At 42.2% G+C, this 19,453-nt stretch overlaps 1 protein-coding gene across 3 annotated transcripts in view; it reads left to right on the forward strand.

Moving 5' to 3' along the window:
- The window catches only part of spry2 (sprouty RTK signaling antagonist 2), a 48,178-nt gene extending 31,373 nt beyond the window's left edge, over positions 1 to 16,805 (forward strand). For 2 of the 3 annotated variants that reach the window (XM_037091366.1, XM_037091367.1), the window contains exon 3: positions 14,781 to 16,805. In XM_037091366.1, the coding sequence (XP_036947261.1) occupies positions 14,829 to 15,836 (1,008 nt within the window). In that variant the 5' untranslated portion in view covers positions 14,781 to 14,828 and the 3' untranslated portion in view covers positions 15,837 to 16,805. Of the gene's footprint in view, positions 1 to 11,026; positions 11,812 to 14,780 lie in introns of those variants that run through there. The other variant, XM_037091365.1, reaches the window with a different exon arrangement.
- Positions 16,806 to 19,453: the final 2,648 nt, after the last annotated feature.

A 19,453-nucleotide genomic window follows, 5' to 3' on the forward strand; every position in this document is an offset into this window, starting at 1 on the left:
GAGCGCCCTCTGAGGAGGCCGCCCTACATTCAGACGGCTCATCAGCGAAATTCTGTGAATCAGACCTCAAGTAAAATTGTTCTTCCGCCAAGACGAAGTCAGATCTATCCGGGTTAAAAACCTCTTCTTTTTCTTGTCCTGAATTCCCACCATGCCCCCCACGAATTACATAATCAGAGAATCAAAAAGAATAATAATAAAAGTTTAAAAAATCCATTAATATTAGATTTTTCGCTGACACAGTCTGTTAGCTGCAGATATAGTTGCCTTGTGTTGAAGGGTTGCAGATGTCCGATCAAGGAGACACATTTACTCGACCCCTTTTTTTGCCATTTGCATTGCTGATATGTTTCCCTGCGCCACCGGCGGGCAGCTATAAGGGAAGCAAAGTGCATCCTGGCACACTCTCCTGTATGCTCGCATCGTATGGACGCCATTTGTAAAAGTGAGGCCGATAACCCAGCGTGCGGAGTAACGCCTCCCTCCCCTTTAGGGGAAAAAAAAAAGAAAAGGAAATTGGAGAGACACATTGCTATCAGTGCAACCGAGGGAACCTACAGAGCACACCACCACATCACACCTCCCGTATTTGTCAGATGCATTATCACATTATTATATTCACAGTTTACCCAACTCCCCGGAGAGCAGAAAAAATAAATAAATAAAAAAAATATGCTGTTGTGAGGCTCATTCTGCCAAAAAGGTTGCCATGACAATGAATTTTCACTTTTTTTTCTCTCCCCCCGTTCACTTATAGTGTATTCAACTCTGCTCCTTCATGTGCGATTGTTAAAACATTACCATTAGAACACTTTCGCCTGAGGATACAGTTCCAGCTGCTGCTTTGTGTTTTGTAGAAATTGTTCTGGTTTCTATAAAAAAATAAAAGAATAAAAGACACCGTGTAACCTTTTGCACCTCTGATGTGGTCGCTGGGAGCCCGGTTTCCCGCGGCAAATTGGTTACGTGATGGTGTTCGTCTTACTGTTGGGGATAAAAATCTATTTTCGAGCAAAGCCAGGGAACATTTTTGTATCGTGGTGAACTCACACAGTCTAGTTGTGTCCTTCCTCCCCGTTACATGATGTCCTCGAAACAATTTCAGGTCACACAAAGAACTAGTGAATGGATTATATTTGTTTTGTGTCTCCATGACCCCTTTTGATACCGCCTCATTGTACTGGCTCTCAAGTGCTGCTGCGTACAGAAAACGGTTCTAAAACTTGAAGGAACAGTGGTTTCAGGAGGAGCTGAAACAGAGAAGCGGTTTGAAATCGAAGCAGCAGAGGCCAGCGGATGCTGAGTTTTGCCCTGACACACGCCTCCAGTTTCTAATGCAGACACTTTTGTGGAATTATGGTCCTCGAGCCCAAAATGAGATTACCCCGGTGACATCACGGTGATATCTCCGGGCTTGTTTTTCTCGAGGCATGTTGAGACGGAGTGCTTTTTTTTTTTCATCCCACATCACAGGTACAAATTTGACCACCGAGCCACATGCAGAAACAGCCAGTGCACCTATTGAAGGTATGGACAGTGAGCTAGCTGGTAACGGACACGCTGATCACATCTTCTACTGATCTCAAAACTCATCAGGAGCTACATGTCTTCTTCTGCCGGTCAAGCACATAACTTCCGGTTTAGCCTTCCGCTAACTTGAAACTGAATACAATATTTTAATGATGTGGCTCTTTCCAAAGGATTAACTGGGCTAATTGTCAAATGTCAAGATGGCTGCCAAAGGACTTGATTTTACACCTGATAATTGGCACAACAGTGTTAAGCTTCAACGTGAGCATGTTAGCACGCTGTCAATTCATTTAGCTCCGAGCACATGCGTCTTTAATAGCCTCACAGTGCCGCGAGTGTTGCCGTCGACCTTTAGTCCCGTAATAGAGCTAATTAATGTCTGACCGCATCAGCTTTTCAAACACAAAACAGATGTCAAAAGGTTGCATCTCGGTTTCCTCTCAGTAAATCTCCTCCCTCTGATTCAACCTACTAGTACAGTATTCTCTTATTTTGATAGATGACTACGACACACACACACACACACACATACACACACAGTGAGAGACTCATTAAACACATCACAACAGTGACCCCAGCTGGACATCTAAAACCCTGAGATCTGATACCAGGTCTGGGCTTGTGTGGTGTGGGGGCGGAATGACTCCCTGCACCTCCCACAGCGGTCACACCTCTAACCCTTTTCATCACTTCACCGAGAGGGGGGGAAAAAAGAAGCTTAAGTTAAACCCCATCCAGAGGGCTTTTTGCTCCGGCGCTGTACCACAGAATCACAGACTGAGAGCATTTCGGTGTCACTGAGAGCATCTGCACTGTCTGTGGCTGGTTTTATTCTCACTGTGCCAGCTATTTCACTCTTCCCCGCTCTATAGCTGGCTCTGTTGCGTTTGTTCCCACTTGAGCCATCCATAGGGAAAAATGCCTCCAGTCCTGAGACGTATTGGATGAATGCAAAACCTCTGTATAATTTCTGCATATAATAATATATATATATGCATATAATTTTTAAGCTTCTTCTTTTTCTAATGTTGAACACAGAAGTCCTGCAAACATAAACCCTTATCTGTCAGGCTTAGATATACATATACATATGCAATATTTATGAAAAAAAGGAGATCACCTATGCAGGCGGGAAATGAATGTCTATATACTCTCGGGCACAACGCTGGCACACACAGGCCTCCACACACACAATGAATGCATCCCTGCGCCAGATGAACGCCCTTGTGGTTTCAACACCCTCCCCGCTAATACTAATCTTTGACATTTCCGAGAGCATGGAAGCCTCTTTGCAATGTGTGCTGCATTTTTTGTATATACTTGATCTTGTCCTGAAGGACGATATTGTTAAGAATGAGATTTGAGACTTGCAGAGCACAGAGTGACCAGACAATCAGTGGGAGACAGTGGGCATGTGTCCTAATCCATAAGTGTGTGCTGCTGGCTGTTTTATGAAAACCCAAAACAGTGGTCTTAAGATGGTTTTTATGTGTGACATGAGTCATAAAGATACCCCGTGCCCATATGCAAAGTACACAAGCCAGGCGTCATACAATGAAACCATTTGCTATGAAGTTAAGACGTGCTGCCAGTTCTTTAGTTCAGGTGATATGAACGCACACTTTATCGTTTGTTCCTCCACAGCGAACGGAATTGTTTGCACAATATTTAGAGCTTGTACATGTCACCGAATCGGGGGGGTCCACGAAACCAAGTCTGTAAGAGTTGTCTTCAACCATCTACCGCAACATATTCTCACTCCCAACTTGTAAAATACAGCAACTTGTTCACTGACCATAAGCTACAAACTATGATGCTTCACTTAGCCTGCTAGCATTGGTTTTGCACGAGATGGGCTCTGCGCTCAAGTTAGCAGTGACTGGTTTGACCTCGAGGAAGTATTGTGACTTTCAGGCTGTTTATAAGGTTATGAAAAGGTCACAGTTTGGTTAGGTTTAAGCACCAAAACTACTTGGTTAGCTTCAGAAAAAGAAAAAAGCTACCTTCAGTCCTGTCAAATTTCATAGATTCTCTTACACAATTCATGTAAGTTACATAATTCACACACTGACTTACGTAACATAACTTTAAAAACAAATAAATCTTGAGTCTTTGTAACACACAGGTCTCAAGAGTTAAAGTCCTATGCATGACCCGTCTAACCACCCCGTCCACCCCCCGACTCGGCCTTCTCTAACTCTTTGTGCACTAGAGGAGCTTCAAGAGATAACACAGCATCAAAAGTCAGAGCGTGGAGGGCCACTGACCAGCCTGCTGTTTCTGACATGTTGGGAGTGAGAATGGGCTGCGACTGGCGTGTGATTCATTCATTATATAACTGTATAACGACATGATAATTGCAGGCCTTTTGTGCACCTCACAAAAACAAAAGTTTCACAAATTAATGAATAAATAATCAATCATTAAAATCAAACTGTTTTCACGGCTGAGTGTGGAGGAGGACCAGGGTGATGATAATGATGATTAACTACTGTTTTAAAATGTAATGACGGGCCGTTTTGGGGTAGGAGTATTATTTGCAGCACAATGACAAGAAAATGCGTGAAAGGAAATGAGTAAATGTTTGTGTTAAAAGTCATTTTCACATCATTTATGCTCTTGAAATTACATTTTCTAGCAAAATGAGAGATTTATTTGCTTAAGAGGAAACAGTATTGAAATTAGTATAATAGTGTTTCCAGCCAACTTCATAGACAGGTTCTCACCACCCACACAAGAAAATGGGTTTACCCGGGCCTCACTCAGTACCCATATCATGACTCCAAGCACCAACGGCAACTATTCTGTGATTCCTTTTTCTCCTCTCCAATTCTGCCCCGACCGAGCATGCTCTCAGCGTCCACCGAGACGCTTCAGTATAGCCTCTGTACTGCATGTAGTCTCTGTATTGTAATGAAAAAGGGAGGCGGCGGAGAAGTCAACAAGAGCTGGAACACAGTCAGTATTCAAAGCTGTGAACTCTATAGGGTCATGTTATTCATGCAGGCCCACAGAGCAAAATGCAGAGAGGAAAATAACAGACGCGAACAACGACGTGTTTATGTGCAGTAGTGGGAAGTCGTTTCAGAGCATGGATTATTTGACTTTCGTTGATTATCTGCTCAAAGTTCCACAGAAAAGTGTTAACGCGCAAAATTAAATGGCCGATGTCCCACAGTGTGTCTCCGTTCTTTTTTTTGCTGATTTCGGTTCTCGCATGTGAAGTAATAACAGCGCAAAAATCCAATTCATTTTATTTAGGTCATTCCCCTGGAGTCTGCCACAATAAAACACCCTCTTGATCTGAGCCAGTCAGATATTGTTCTGTGTCTGTGAGGGTACCAAGACTAACTAGCTCCACACTGCAATGCAATGCAATAGACCCACAGTGTTTGTTGATAATCCATGCAGGAGACGTGGAAACGAAGCGGTGAGGATGCTGGATTCTTCCTCGGGACGTGTGGCACTAGTGTCAGTTCTGTAAACACTTTTGTGATAAACAAATGAATCCAACTTCTGATCGATACATATCAGTTTCAAACTTAAATGAACAACTTCCAGTCACACCAACGCCCAGTTACTAACTTTCTCAGAGAGTGTGGCGGGGAGTTTTATTCATCCTCAAGGGGAGCATCCAAAGGGTCTTATAAAAACTTGGATATGCACTATTAGCATCAGCCTTTTAGCATGATATCAAATACATGCATATTTAAAACCCCTTTTACACTTCAGGATTTCTTTTTTAAAATGAGTCAGTTGGAAACAGTGTTTTCAACCAAGTCATGGTGTTAGTGTCAGCTTAATCAGGCTGCAAGATGTTTTTATGCAGCAGCTTTTTATTTAAACAGAACCCCTGAATTTGTATCACTTTGTTATGTTCGCTCCAGTATCTCAAAAGGATATACTATTCTATATCAATTTCTCTATGTTTGTGATAATATCTTTCTTTAGCAGCTATTTATACTGTCACTGTATATTCATCACTTTGTGTCAAAAGGTAATATGCTGGACCTGCTGATTTAATGTGTTTTAGCTTGACATATATAGTCATTAAGTGCCTTCTGAAGAGCTTTTCTTGAAAGAAATTGCTCCGAAACAAAGTTTTCACAAATCAGTCTGAAACTGCTCTTTTAGCCAAGTGGTGGGGCTGAACTTCGCTTCATTAGATGCATTAAATCTGCCGGCAGACAGAAATATGTAGCCTGCTTTCATCTACCTGTGTCTGAAATCAAGGAACCAACGCTGTGGCTTGTAGCGACAGTAACCAAGTCTTGGCAAACTGCTAATTAGCCACAAATGACTTCAACATATTACATTATCATGGAACATAATGCACTTTTTCTTGTTTCTGCATTCCACACATTCTAAGTGAATGCAGTAGTAGTGGTGTTAAACCTGTCAGCTCTAATGGCCCACTCATCCGGCTACAGTATCACATCACAGCAATACAGCAGCTTTGGCTCTGTCAGCATGTGTGCCGGTGAGGCAGGACAGGCAATGGACTCTAAGACTCTGTCCTTTTACAAAGCTATTTCAAACAGTTCGCAGTGTCTGCTTGACAATCCAGACACAGTTCATCTCCTACAGCAGCAGGGGGTTTAGGTTTCATTTCAATTTTCTCTTTCTTTTTCTTCTTTTTTTTCTTTCCTCCACGAGCAGGGCATTCTTGCCTGGCTCAGCAGGAGTGAGAGTCAGTGTTCAGGTATTCTGGGAGAAGAAAAGAAAGGGCCATTGCTTGTGGCGCAGCACAGAAAAAAAAAACTTTTGGGGGGAAATTGCTGTAACTTGGCCATCATTAAATACTCAATTTGCAGACCTTGCCGGCTCCACAGTAAAATACACAATTATCACGCTAGATTCAGCAGCCTGAGAGACGGCTGGGCGTCCAAGGCCAAGGCTCACCGATACAGGAACACAAGCTAGAATCAATTAAGTGAACTTTTATTGTCAAGGTGGATGAACACATTTTCAAGGCAGGTGAAGCTATGTTATTGTCTGCCTGTGAGCTATTAATCTGAAAAAAAGATTAGACTAGATGGTGCTACACTTACTTAAATCTTCAGTTTTCTTGTGCCAAAGTACAGATGTCACGCTTCTGGCATTTATCTGCTGAACTGAAATGCTAAAGATGTTTCTGACACTGCGTGGAGGCAATAAAGGAGCCTTCCGTGTTCGACATCCACTCTTAATAGCACCGGGTCCCTTAAGAAAACACAGTCCTGATTGAAAGCGCACGACGCGCCACGAGTAGGACCAGAAATGGAGGGTGTCTGTCCACTTGAGTGAAAGTTTCCCCAGCGAGAGAAGCAACTAACCCAGGTGTTTACATAATCAGCATGGCGTTGGCGCGCGTGTGAAATAGGTGGAAAATTAGTCATCAGCCTAAATCGTCGCCCCGCGCTCGTGGTTACGCTCAGCTGCATAGCTCATCGGCAGCAGGCCCGTCTGCCGAGGATTCGTTTTTTCAAATTCGCTGTGGTTGCGTCATAGCGCCACAGATGGGAAAGCCGCAGTCAATGAAACGTGTTGTTTGCATGAAAAATCCATGACGGTCCGGGGAGGAAATTGCTGAGAGGAGGAGGAACTTGTATCAGCGAGCTGGAAAAACAAAAAGGGAGCATCATGTACTCTCGCAGATAAAGGACCTCATTCTTGTTTTTTGTTTGCGGGTAACTCTGGGACCCCTCACACTTAAACAGCATGTTTTGTGCTACTGTGAAATACCATAAATAAGAGATCAAACAAAATTCTGCACTAGATGCACAAGGGGCCCCTATAGCCAGACAGAGCAGCAGCTCAACTGATGGAAAACTTTAGCTCAAACTTAAATACCAAACTACAGAAGAGTATACCTTTCTGCTGAAAATGGCCGCGCATACATGCACAAAAATAGACATAAATATAATGTACATGTATTCAGATAATGTTTGTAAGATTTTTTTTTTTTTTTTTTTTTGAAATGTCAATTACCTGTCAACAAAGTCCTTCATTTCTTGAAGACATGATGCAAACACATAGTTTGACCTTGTGCATGTGTACAATTTTCTCTTTACATAACCACACCATGCAGAGTGGCTGGGAGACTTGTTCTGTTTCAAGACATTGTTTCTTTTGAAATACCAAAAACGTTTTAGCTTGCCAAGTGCGCCATTATGGCATCCCGCTAGCAGCTAACTGTGTCTGTCTGCTGTTTGCTACTTGAGAGGTAGTTAAGCATCAGATTTTCAATGTTTTGATGAGTGGGTCCCTGTTTTGGTTGGTAGGAATACACAGAGAAAAGAGGCAGTGTGCAAGAGAAAGGCTAACTGAACATTAGAAATATAAAAGCACTTTGGATTGGTTGTTAATCATTTCATTTACATACCAAAATCCACAGTTGCAATCAGCTGACAGTAAGTGGTACATGTGGTACATGTGCTCCTGACAATCAGCTTGAAGGACATGGTGTTTTCCATTATTATGTCTGATTAGAGTTCCACTCACGGTTACATTAGCCATCAGAAAATTGCCCTGAAACACTGTAATTGCCCCGCACCTGAAAAACAGAATATGATTCTGACGTGGGGAATGGATTAATATTTATCAGATGGATCAGAAATAGTAACAGCCGTGTGTTTGAGTGGTGCTGCAGCTTGTTGTGTTTTAATTGTATCAAGTTAGGTGACACCATGCAGTTACAATAATGATTTGGACATTTAAAAACGCAGTGTGTTTTGGACCGCACGGTCAAAGAAGAAGAAGGCTGGCCAATGAAATGGAGCCGCGTCGACACCTCACCAAAAACAGGAAATGCATGCTTCGATTCTTCGGACCTGGCTCGCACTAGGACAGTCACTATAGTTTTAAGAGCTCTCTTTCCTGTGTTTTCTCTGACCATTTTTGTTTTCTGTTTTCCATTAGTTTCCCCTGGCATTTTGTTCAGCATCATGTATGGTTTAATTTAATTTAAGTTATTGAAGACGGGGCAAAAAGGTCTCAGAGCTAACGGTACTAAGTTAAATGGATATTTAGCACCATTTAGCCATCTGGATTGTTTTGATATGAGTGGAAGAGTTGAGGAAATACTGGCCATTTTTATTTGGGAGTTAACTGTGCAGTGTAGCTAATAAACTATGTTAGCTTCCTCCATTTTGGACTCTCCGGCTCTCCATCCCCTCATAGGTCAACCTGCTAACAGTCATTAACCCATGTTTAACTTGTGTGTGTGTGGATATAGAATATTAAAGATAGAGGTTGTAAAAATTGGGATTTAAGGAGGTTTCAATCAAGCAAAGTCTGCATGTCTTACTTCTCTGTTCCAGCTGTCACCACTCAACATTTTCATTATTTTTGACAACATAAACACCAACACGTGGCTTTTAGGTTAAATGAAGACCAGCCAGGGAGACAAGAAAACACAAAGGAAGATAAATTGTTCAGAGAAAGAGGGCAGTTAATTTGCCAAGTCACACTCGCAGCTGATTAAAGTGGCTTCTTCTCCCAGTGCTGTGGTGCTCACAACTTCGTAATTACTCCGTCTGGAATTGATCAGACACTCTATTACTAAAATGGAGTGGAGAGGAGTGGGAGATGTCGAAGCTGTCATTGTTTTCAATGAAAGGTCTGCTCCGTTTGTCCGTGTCCCCGGCTGACTGAGTGCAGGCTAATTGGCCTTTTTTGAAAAGGGGAAAGGTTTCGGTTTTCCAACACTGTGTTTGGACTTTTAAGCTGTGTGTTTTCTGTGACTTGAATTTTGCCTTGAATCTAACACCAAACTTTCTGATTTACATTTCTGTCATGTTTTGTCTTTCTGCATTCCCTCATCTATGCTCCAAGTGTTCTATCTATAAATATGCATCCTTCCCTGCTGCCTAACTGATGAATTACTTTCACAAAAGCAGACACTCATCAATTAGTCATTAAGAATAATTAAGAATCCTTCCAGGGGATGGTCTTGGATGTTTAAACAGATCTGATTATTTAATTTCACTTGGTTTTTGCTTTTTTCTATTGTCAAATCCAGCTCCTATCAATTGAAGCCTGCAGTATCAGAAGACATCCACAAGGGGGAGCTGCTCAACTGTTAGTCACAACAACTGGGAGTAAACAGTATTGGCCTGCTAATTAGTTGTACTATTTCCTATGGATCGCTTTTACCCTGAGATCTATAGCAGCCTCAAATGGTTTAAAATGAGCGCCGAGTGTTCGGGGACGTCCAGTATGATAAACATGGTGCTGTGTAAGTCAAAGTCTAGTCGATATACAGACAGGAAACTGCTGCGAAGCCCTTTGAGAAAACCACTTAAGTGCAATTTAAAGGTACTTAGCTTAGTCTTTCCATTTTGTGTTAATCTATACTTCTAATCCTTCACATTTGAAGGCACCGTGTGTGAAGAATTTATAAACTTCACTCAAGTGATGAAGCAGTTCCACGGTGTAAACAATACCCCATTAAAGTAGCAATTTATAATAATATCATTGATATCTAAGTAATTAAATTAACTAAACATTAGTAAATGGCACTCAACTATCAATAAATAATGAAATGCTTTATACATGATTGATTGGGCAGTTGTAAAGGTTTTTAAACAGGTAATATAAACATCAGTTGTAACTAACAGTATTCATAGATGAACTACTAACAGCTGGTACAGGTACTAACAAACATTTTGCAACTTCGCAGTTAACAATTACTTAATACATTGGTAAAAGAAAATTGAAATTCTGTATAAACAGTGAAATCACATTGACTAATGTCTAAATAACATGTTATTCATAAGAACCACCAGCCAAATAAAGTCAAAAGTAAGAAAAGTAAGAGTAGCCATGATGCAGAATGCAGAATTTGGAGTTCTACATATTTATCTAGATTAGATTATCATAATGGCATTGTTAACTGTTTAGTGGTTTGATCTAAAGAAAGTGCAATAGTTACTCTATACTCATTTTGTATAGAAAAAATTTAGTTGCAGAGTGAAAAAAAAAGTGAAATTCTTCCCTCTGAAGTGCCGTGTAGTGCAAGTATACAGTATCATAAAATGGCAATACGAAAGGAGAGTTGAAGTACCTCAAAATGGGAACTTTCTACCATTGTGGATACAATTATAGTGTACAGCCACAGATATTTTGGATATTTAGAGTTAGAACAGCTCACTTTAATGGTGCACTTATTTTTAATCAGAAGAGCAAGACATTCAATTGTAATGCCTAATCAAACTACATCAACAAACCCTTGTTATGAATAAACAATGCGACCTTAAAGGGCAACACAATTTCAGACTGTTTTTCTTTGTTTACATGCGGCGGACCCTGCCACCTTTCTAGCTTCAAACAGCGTTCTGGTGACCTTATTTTCCTCTGAGAACAGCTTGTTATTCACTTATGGAAGTTATTTTTTATTATAACCTCATTCCTAATGTAAATCCTGAGTTTGAATGTCTTCTCCAAAACTACGATACATAAGGTTATATCATTGTCAACAGGTCTTTGCTTTTATTCAACATCACCAGCTAAGAAAGTTGTTTTTATTTCAAGCCTGAGACTTTCAACTTTAACACCAGCATAATCTGTTGCAGCAAGCCCATTCCAGTGGACTGATATGGAAAGTGCTACTTTAAAAAGAAAATGGGTCAGCAGCGATAAGAGATGTTCGGCTGCAGGGAGGGCAGCCCTGGTACAGTCCGTCCCCGGCAGTGTTTGGGCTCCTGCTGTATAATTGATCAGACCGCTGGGTGTGAATGGCCGCTCCCTCGCAGCCAATGGCTGAGCACCGGATGCGAGATATCCGCTGCAACAACAAGCGCTCTGTTCCCCCTTCAGCTTGACGCCATTTACAGCCCAAATCCCGACCTCCCCTCCGGAAAGAGCAAAAAAAAAAAAAAAAAAAAACACACACACGAGAGAAAAAAGTACTTGCAAACCCCTCAGAGCCTTGCGGATAAAACACACCGATTTAAAAGTACTTCTGAGCCGGACTTTTTCTCCGTCTTTCCCCCCTCCTCGCTGCAGCACCGGAGGAAGTTTTGCGCTCCGCCGGTCACCGACTGAACTTCTCGCCTGGTTTAATGCCTCGTGCTCTGGCGCAAAAAAACACGGGATTTACGTCTTAGCGCCGCTTTCTTGTTTTTTTTTTTTTTTTTTTTTTTTCTTCGCAAAAGTGCGCTGCGGTTCGGAGACCTTTTTTTTCCTCAATGGACTTTCTACCGACGTTTTCCCAGACTGAGTCGCCGCTGTAGGGGGAGTAAAACTCTGCTCAAACTGGATTTATATCACCTAGACGGGGGCTAAAGTGTCGAAAACACGGTACGTGGAGCACACACCGGAGCGGAGGGGGCTTGTGTGTTTATCATAGCATTTATAGCCCTCTTTCTCACTCTTGCTTTGGCACAAATGTACTGTTAATGTCTTAGTAGAAGAAGCTGTGCACTTTTGAGCTTCTTAATTTTGGTTATTGCTTATTCAAAAGCACAATTTTCACTTGAAATTGAGCTTACGCCTCTGTTTAGGCCGAGTCTAATGTCTAATTTATTAGGAATTAGTCGTGTCCAAGTTGGCACATGGGTTCAAATTTACATTCATAGACCATAATGTGTGCTTTTATGACGCAGTTTTTTTTTAACCCCCTGAAAATATGTGTATTTGCATTATCAATTGTTTAACACAGTGGAAAATATTCTTATCAGTCTTCCATCAGAAACAATATGACTCATGTAGGTTTCTATAGTTGACTCAAAATGCTGAGTACAGTTCTTACTGCAGCCTTGTCAATTTTTCCATTTTACATCTTTAAAGGGGCACAATGTACTTTCACAAAAGTTTTTATTCTTACAATATTAATGAGGTCAAATATTTATTATTTTTTTTCCCCCCCATAACTGAATAAACAAGCTGTTTTCAGAGGAAAATAAGCCAAAAGCTAGAAATGTGGTGGGGTCCGCCAAATACAAACAAAGCAAAACAGTATGAAATTGTGTTGTCCTTGACGGTCGGTCTGTTTATCCAGTAAAGAACATGAGGAGAGTTTGTGTAGGCGGTCAATGGAGATCTTTCTCTTCTGATTAAAACTGTGCCCACAGAAACCACATAGTGCACCTTTAACCTGTCACTTTTAAAAGCTGCTGCCATCACTTTGCTCCAGGTTGCTTCCAGCCCCCTGCCCCGCACTTCACCCCCCCCACCCACCATGGCCAACATGGCTCGCACACCTCCACCCCCCACCAACAGGTTAAAAATCTGAGCGTGCCTGCAAGCCCTCTTCATTTGAAGCCAAAAAAACCCCTCATAAAGAAACCCTCATGCATACTCACAGAGAGGCGCACTCCCACCCCCCACCGCCCTTGAACGCATCACTTGCACTCCACATGGACTCTTTCATGCTCCAAACTTTTCTTTTTTTTTATCTTGTCACTCATCTTCTTTTCAGGGGTGTCACAATGTAAAAATGTGTTAGAATGGGGAAGGTGGCTGCGAGCCATTTGTCATGCAACAAACAAAAGGCCTTTTCCTGTATTGTCATTGAAAAGGTGGGGGGGGGGGCTCGCAACCCCAAAGACTGCATTTGAAAGCTAATTAGCACAAGGAAGGAGAATTAAGGCCAGCACTGTCAGTTTCTTCACTTTGGTGTGTTGCGTTGGTGAAAACAAGGCCATGTGTTTGATTATGTTAGATTACAGTGACAGTGCAACATTTTAATGTTACTCTGTCTAAATGAGTCAGATTACAACTGATCTGGAGTGTTGTTTAGTTCCCTCTTTAATTTCTCAAGATATTCCATAGAGAAAGTTGTAACTACGTTTGCTATGTTTGATACAGTGTTATTATATTACATAAGTTCAAGCACATGGCCATTATTGTTGAAATGAAAAGTCATTTTCAGTATCGATTTAATCTGGGTTAGGCTACGGCTGCAACTAACAATTACTCTGATTATCAGTTGAGCTGGCAATTATTTGTTCGCGCAATCGTCTTTAAAATTTAAAAAAAAATAGAGACATGTCTGTTAGAAGTCCCCACAGTCCAAGTTGAGGTGATGTTTTGGGTGATCAGCAATCGGAAGTCAAATAATTTATCTTTAATTAGTGAAAAGCATCAAAATCTCTTGTTTGAGGAACAAGAACCGGCAAAAGAAGTGCAAGGAAAAAAAAAGTTTTAGGGCATAAAAGTAGTTTGTGACTCTAGCCATTAAATTACTTATTACTTGTTGCACCTCAACTTCAGTTTTTGTCTCATTTCATCGTTTTGTTTGTTTGTGCGTTATTCATAAGCTTGCTTTCCTAAGCCTTTTATTATATAAAATGTAATTTATCGTTTATTTGTTGCATATTGGTCTGCGGAAAATGTCAACTTGGGCTTTCAAAAGTTGTTACAGATATATTTATCCTCTTTTTAAAAATAAAAGTCTAACTTTAAACAACAAAAATACTTTTTTGGGACATTTTGGTCACAAGAAGGTCAAGACTTTCTTGATTTTTTATTTATTTATTTATTTTTTATTTATTTTTTTCCTGATACGGGTCTACAGATGATAAGCAACAAATAAGCAACAAATAAGTGTATTTTTCAAAGCTTCAAGCCCAGGTTGTTGTCTTCCGTTGACCAACATCCCAGAATATGTAGATGTAAAGTTTTCATGAAAGGCAAAAAGTACCTAAATATATTCATTTGATGAGCCCAACCAATGAAATTTTATCAATAATCATCAGTATAGCTGCAGATTAATTCTTTATTAAGTATTTTGGGGCACTTTTGTTGCAGACAGTGTCGAGACAACAGGAAATGAGTGAGAGAGATGCAACAAAGATCAGAACTTCATTGTCGTTCATAGTTGTTAAATCAAACTGCAGGGTCTTATTGGTTTTCAGCATATTTGCTTATTTTTTCCCGTTTAGGTTAGTCATTGTTGTGACATAGGTAGCTAGAAACAGGAAGTTTGCGCAAACTATTGTCAGTGACGCATCTAAATTGAATAAACATATCAGTTCTTGAACATGAAGCCTACATCTGGAGCTTAGGACTTCAGTTATCATCTGTTTTTTCTAGTGGCCTCAGATGTTGTTTATAGCTTCTATAGGTTTGCTTTTGATTGAAAGCAAGAAAAGCTGATTGTAAAGGCCCGACCAAACATTACATCATCCCTGTCACCCAAACTCTGATGTGCTTGTTTTGGCCCTCCATTTCCATAATGGCGCCTGTACAGATATCGGTTATGATTTGCATGGCATCATTTGCATGGCTTGTCACAGACGGCTATAAACTGTCTGTTTCTCGTGCAGGACTTCAGATGTGTCCCATGCCAGCCAGAGCGGCCCTTCAGTCCCGAGATGGATTCCAGAAGTCAGAGCGACAGCGACGGGGGAGGAGGACTCCACGGGAGGTCACCGGCATCGACGGACTCGCAGGACGTGCCGCATGACGAAGGGAGACCGCAACCACGGCCTCCGCAAACCCACGATGCTCCATCAGATCCTGGGTTGACCAACGGGCAGCCGCCTCATACTCCGGCAGTGCTATCTCTGGATCAGATCAGGATAACTGGGAGTAGTAATGAGTATACAGAAGGGCCCACAGTGGCCCAAAGGTCGCCTGCATCTGAGCATCGGCAACAGAAGAGTGACTTGAATACGTCACCCAGTTCAAGGACCAGTGAGCAGCAGGAGACTCCGGAAGAGAGGCCTAATAATCTCCGCAACCTGCCTTCAGTGATTCAGTATGGAAACACAGACAGTTCCAGGGAAGGCGTGCTGCGATCCTCCAGTGCAGAGGACTCCCAGAGCAGCATCAGGACCAGCGTGGGGAGCTCTTCTTCTGGCCAGAGGCTCCTCAGCAGCCCTGCAGGCAGCAACCAGATAATCAGAACCCAGCCGAAACGTGCAGAGCTTAGCACAGAGGAGCTGAAACCCCTGAACAATGAGTCCAGGGCTGTGGTGGCCGTGCCAGGCAGCGGAGGCTCTAAAAATCACCGTATACACTCCAACAAGTGCGAGGACTGCGGTCGGTGCTGCTGCTCAGAGTGCAGTCGCCCGCGGGTGCTTCCTTCCTGCTGGATGTGTGGTCGTCGGTGCATGTGCTCAGCGCACAGCGTGGTGGAGAACGGGACGTGCGTCTGCTGCATCAAGGGGCTTTTCTACCACTGCTCCAGCGACGACGAGGACACGTGCGCCGACAAGCCCTTCTCCTGCACGCAGCCGCACTGCTGCGTGCGCTGGACCACCGTGTCGCTCCTCGCCCTGCTCTTCCCCTGTCTCCTGTGCTACCTCCCAGCTAAAGGATGTGTGGCTGTGTGCCAGTGCTGCTATGACCGAGTCACACGACCCGGCTGTCGGTGTTAAAATGCAGAAGGATGGAGAGACTCCATGTTGACTGAACTGATAGATGTTTTTTGGCCCTGTAGTCGTCTAGTCGAAAGGTTGGATTAGAGAGCTAATGATGCTGTGTGCTTGAGTTTTTGTGTTTGCCATCGTCATGCCCATCAGATCTGGGCTGGGAAAAAGTGAAATTTTGCCTTAAACTTGTCAAACAGCCTTAGTAGTTGACAGATATTCTGGTAGAGGCACTGGAGGTGCGTCAGCACACCCTGGCATTATGAGTTTCACTTTAAACCAAAATAAGCGCTCCACATGTTAAAAGGTATGAATATTCAACTACTGTTTCATTTCTTCACTCAAGTGCCCAGATGTGGTGTTGTTGCTATGAGAGTCCAAATGGATAGCCTTTTTTTCTAACATTTAATACAACTTATATGCTAAGAACAGACTCCTATTACTAACTGTATGTAAAGTAGTAAATGCAAAGGGTATGTACATTAGAAAATGAGTTTGACAGATGTTTTATTTTTGTACATATAATAATACTTCAACTGTGAAAAAGTTTTTTCTGCCATACCAGAGGCACCTTGATGAATCCACATTTATATGAATCAGTCAGCCTCATTCACACCATGTTTGTACATTCACTGCAATGTATGTCAATCATTTTGTCATTTACAAAGGAAAAGTCTTATCCCTTCTACTTGTAAATTGTACAGTGACCTTATATGAAAAATTTATTTTCTAATTCCAACATTTGCTTAGTGTAAAGTTAAAAAAATATATATTTATTTGAAGGTTTATTATTTTATAATGAAAAATATTTATTTTGAGAAAAAGGCATCGTTAATGTGTCACCTCTCGCGGGGCTATTCTGTAGTGGCTGGAGATATCTGAGGTGACGTGTAGGAGTGTCAAAGCTGGATGAATAGTTCACTATGAATTAGAAGACAAATATATTAACGTTTGAAATTAAACAACCTTGAAGTCTGACGGAGCATCTTTCCTGTTGTTTGTCTGTATTGTCTTGTGTACTATTTAATTTAAAGGAGCACTTTGTAGTTTTGGAGAGGAAATTGTGTTTCATGTGTTTACCGTCAATGAAGAGCTTTCTCTTCTGATGCAATGTCTCTCCCAAAAACTACACAGTGCACCTTTAAACCAAAGGCTTGTCATGATCTGAAGGGACCTCTCTGCAGACATGACCAGAACCTTTACAAGTATCAGGTTTTGTCTGGGCTCCCACTCATTTTGAGACGTTTTCCCATGGATTGAGGCCCGACTTAAGCACCATTCTCAGCATCTTTAATTGAACCCCTGCACGAACACCTCGGGCAGCAGAGCTATCATCAACCCCAGCTCTGCCATTTTGTCTCGGCAACGCAATCACTCCACGATGTTTACGGAGATCAAACGAGGAAACGAGGACACATTAATGTTCACCCATTAATGCTCACCCAGGGCCCTCTTAAGGAAAACATCTGGCTGTGGTAAAGCCATGTGTATAGGAATGCGCACATCTGTTTGCATGCGCTCCCCCCAAAAGAAAAAACCCTATCTTTTTTATTTATCCTGTGAATCGAGCACTTCACCTTTTTTTTCTGTGTGCAAATATGCACTCATGTAAGCCTACTATTACGCCCTGGCCTGGCTTCAAGTTTAATTTCATACACCTTCCTTGGTTCCTGCAGATACCGGGCCCTTTTTTTCTCCTCCATGCTTTTCCCTTTTTTTCCTTCTTCTTTTTTTTTTTTTTAATCAAAGGTTTGTTCAGGAATTCCTTGGGTTTTGAGTGTCCCTGCAGGCGAAACATAAGCCTGAAACATAAGCCCCTGACACTTGTTGACAGCATACGGACGTGTTTGCGGCACGGTATGCATTCAGAGTCGTGATTGACACGCCGAGGCCCAACCTGCGCTCACTTGTTTGTTATTCATCCCCTCGCCTCTGACTGACGGGGGTTTGCTTTACATAATTATCAACTTTCACCTATTTTCTTTTCTTTTTTCTTTTTTTTTCTTTTTTTTTTTTTACAGCAGCGTCGGGAGGCAGAGGAGGTGGAAACATAACGGCAGAATCCCATTAGGGACAGAAAAGGGAGAGCTGATCTGGTGTTTAGTCTTTATTTTTCCAGTCGCAGGCCTCCCCTCTCCCTGCATTGTCTCAGCTGTGAATGAAGAGGGGAAAGGGGTGGGTGTGGAGGAGGAGGAGGAGGGGGGTGGGTTGTTAGGAAGAGGGACCGCAAAGGGTTAAAAGCATCACTTTGAATGACAAAGACCTAACAGTTTACCCCCGTATTCAGCCCGGCATGCATTCATCCTGTTTTCAATAGTCGGGGGGTCATTTTGGCTCCCCAACGCTCCTCTGGGCTACCTGCTCCTACTTGGTATTCCCATAGGGAGACGGTTGTCTTGTTGGGAGGGGGGGTGGGGAGGGCAATCAGTTGGATGTGTTGAAGACAAAAAAATAGTCCTAATCGTTTGAGTATAATGTGCTAATGAGGAAAAAGTCATTCTTGAATTCATCATTTATCTACAGCAAAACTTCAGATCAGTTGTTTGGAAGCCATTTTCAGAAAAAAAAAGCCTAAGGGGCCCTCCTCGGATGTTGTCGGGTCATTTCAGTTCCCCTGCGCTGTTTCTCTGGATTGGAAAAGGGTTTCTTGGTGAAGTACGACTCTTTAAGGGAAAAAAAAGTGTAACCTGATGTTCATGGTGTGCTAAACACTGATCTCAAATCAGTATGTTACCATAATTGAGTGAGTTTATTTAAAATGAATTGTTCCTACTTGAAGAGGCGCTATGTAGTCTACATACAATATTAATGAGGTAACAATACAAACTCAAAGATTTATTTTTTCCACAAGTAAATAAAAAAGTTGCTCTCAGAGAAAAATAAGGTCACAGAACACTTGTTGAGGCTGGAAAGCTGGCTGGGTCCGCCAAATATAAAGTATAAACAGTATGAAACCACGTTATGCTTTTAAGGTCACATTGTTTATCCCATTTATTTGGACATAGAGAGTAGGTGAAAAAAGAGCTAATTTTAGCAAAAAACAGCGAATGAAAATGTATCCCCAAAAACTTCACACTGCCCCTTTAATGTGCTCAACTTTTGGTCCGTCTGTTTACTTCCTCGACGGACAAACTGGCCAAAAAGAAGTGAGAACTGGTGCAACAACAAACAGAAAAGCTGAAGGAAAAAAAAGTGAGAGTTGTTGCATAAAAGGATAAAAACAAGAAATGCAGAGCGAGATTGTTTATCCACCCGGCAGTCTCAGTGATTTGGCAAGCAGAGAGTAGCACTAGGAGGAGGAGGAGGAGGGGGTGGGATGTGAATTGGGGGAAAAAAAGGCCCCAGAACGGCTCTCTTTGTTGGTTTTAGCCGCCATGGCCCCTGCGGCTCATGGCGGCTGTGGGGCAGAGCGGCCTATTCACCCTGCTCACCAAGGCAGAACGCGGCACAGGAAGACAGGAAGGAAGCGGGGCTATTCTTCATGGACGCATTGTCTGTCTGTCTGACGGCCAGGCTTAAGCAATCAAACAGCACTGTGAGACAGAGGGAGAGAGAGGAAGTACAGGGCGGTGAGAGAGAGAGAGAGACGTGCGCCACAAGCATTACAACTGTTCACAACATGAAGA

This window comes from Acanthopagrus latus, chromosome 24 (genome assembly GCF_904848185.1).
Source record: "Acanthopagrus latus isolate v.2019 chromosome 24, fAcaLat1.1, whole genome shotgun sequence".
In the NCBI taxonomy this organism is placed as follows: Eukaryota; Metazoa; Chordata; class Actinopteri; order Spariformes; family Sparidae; genus Acanthopagrus; species Acanthopagrus latus.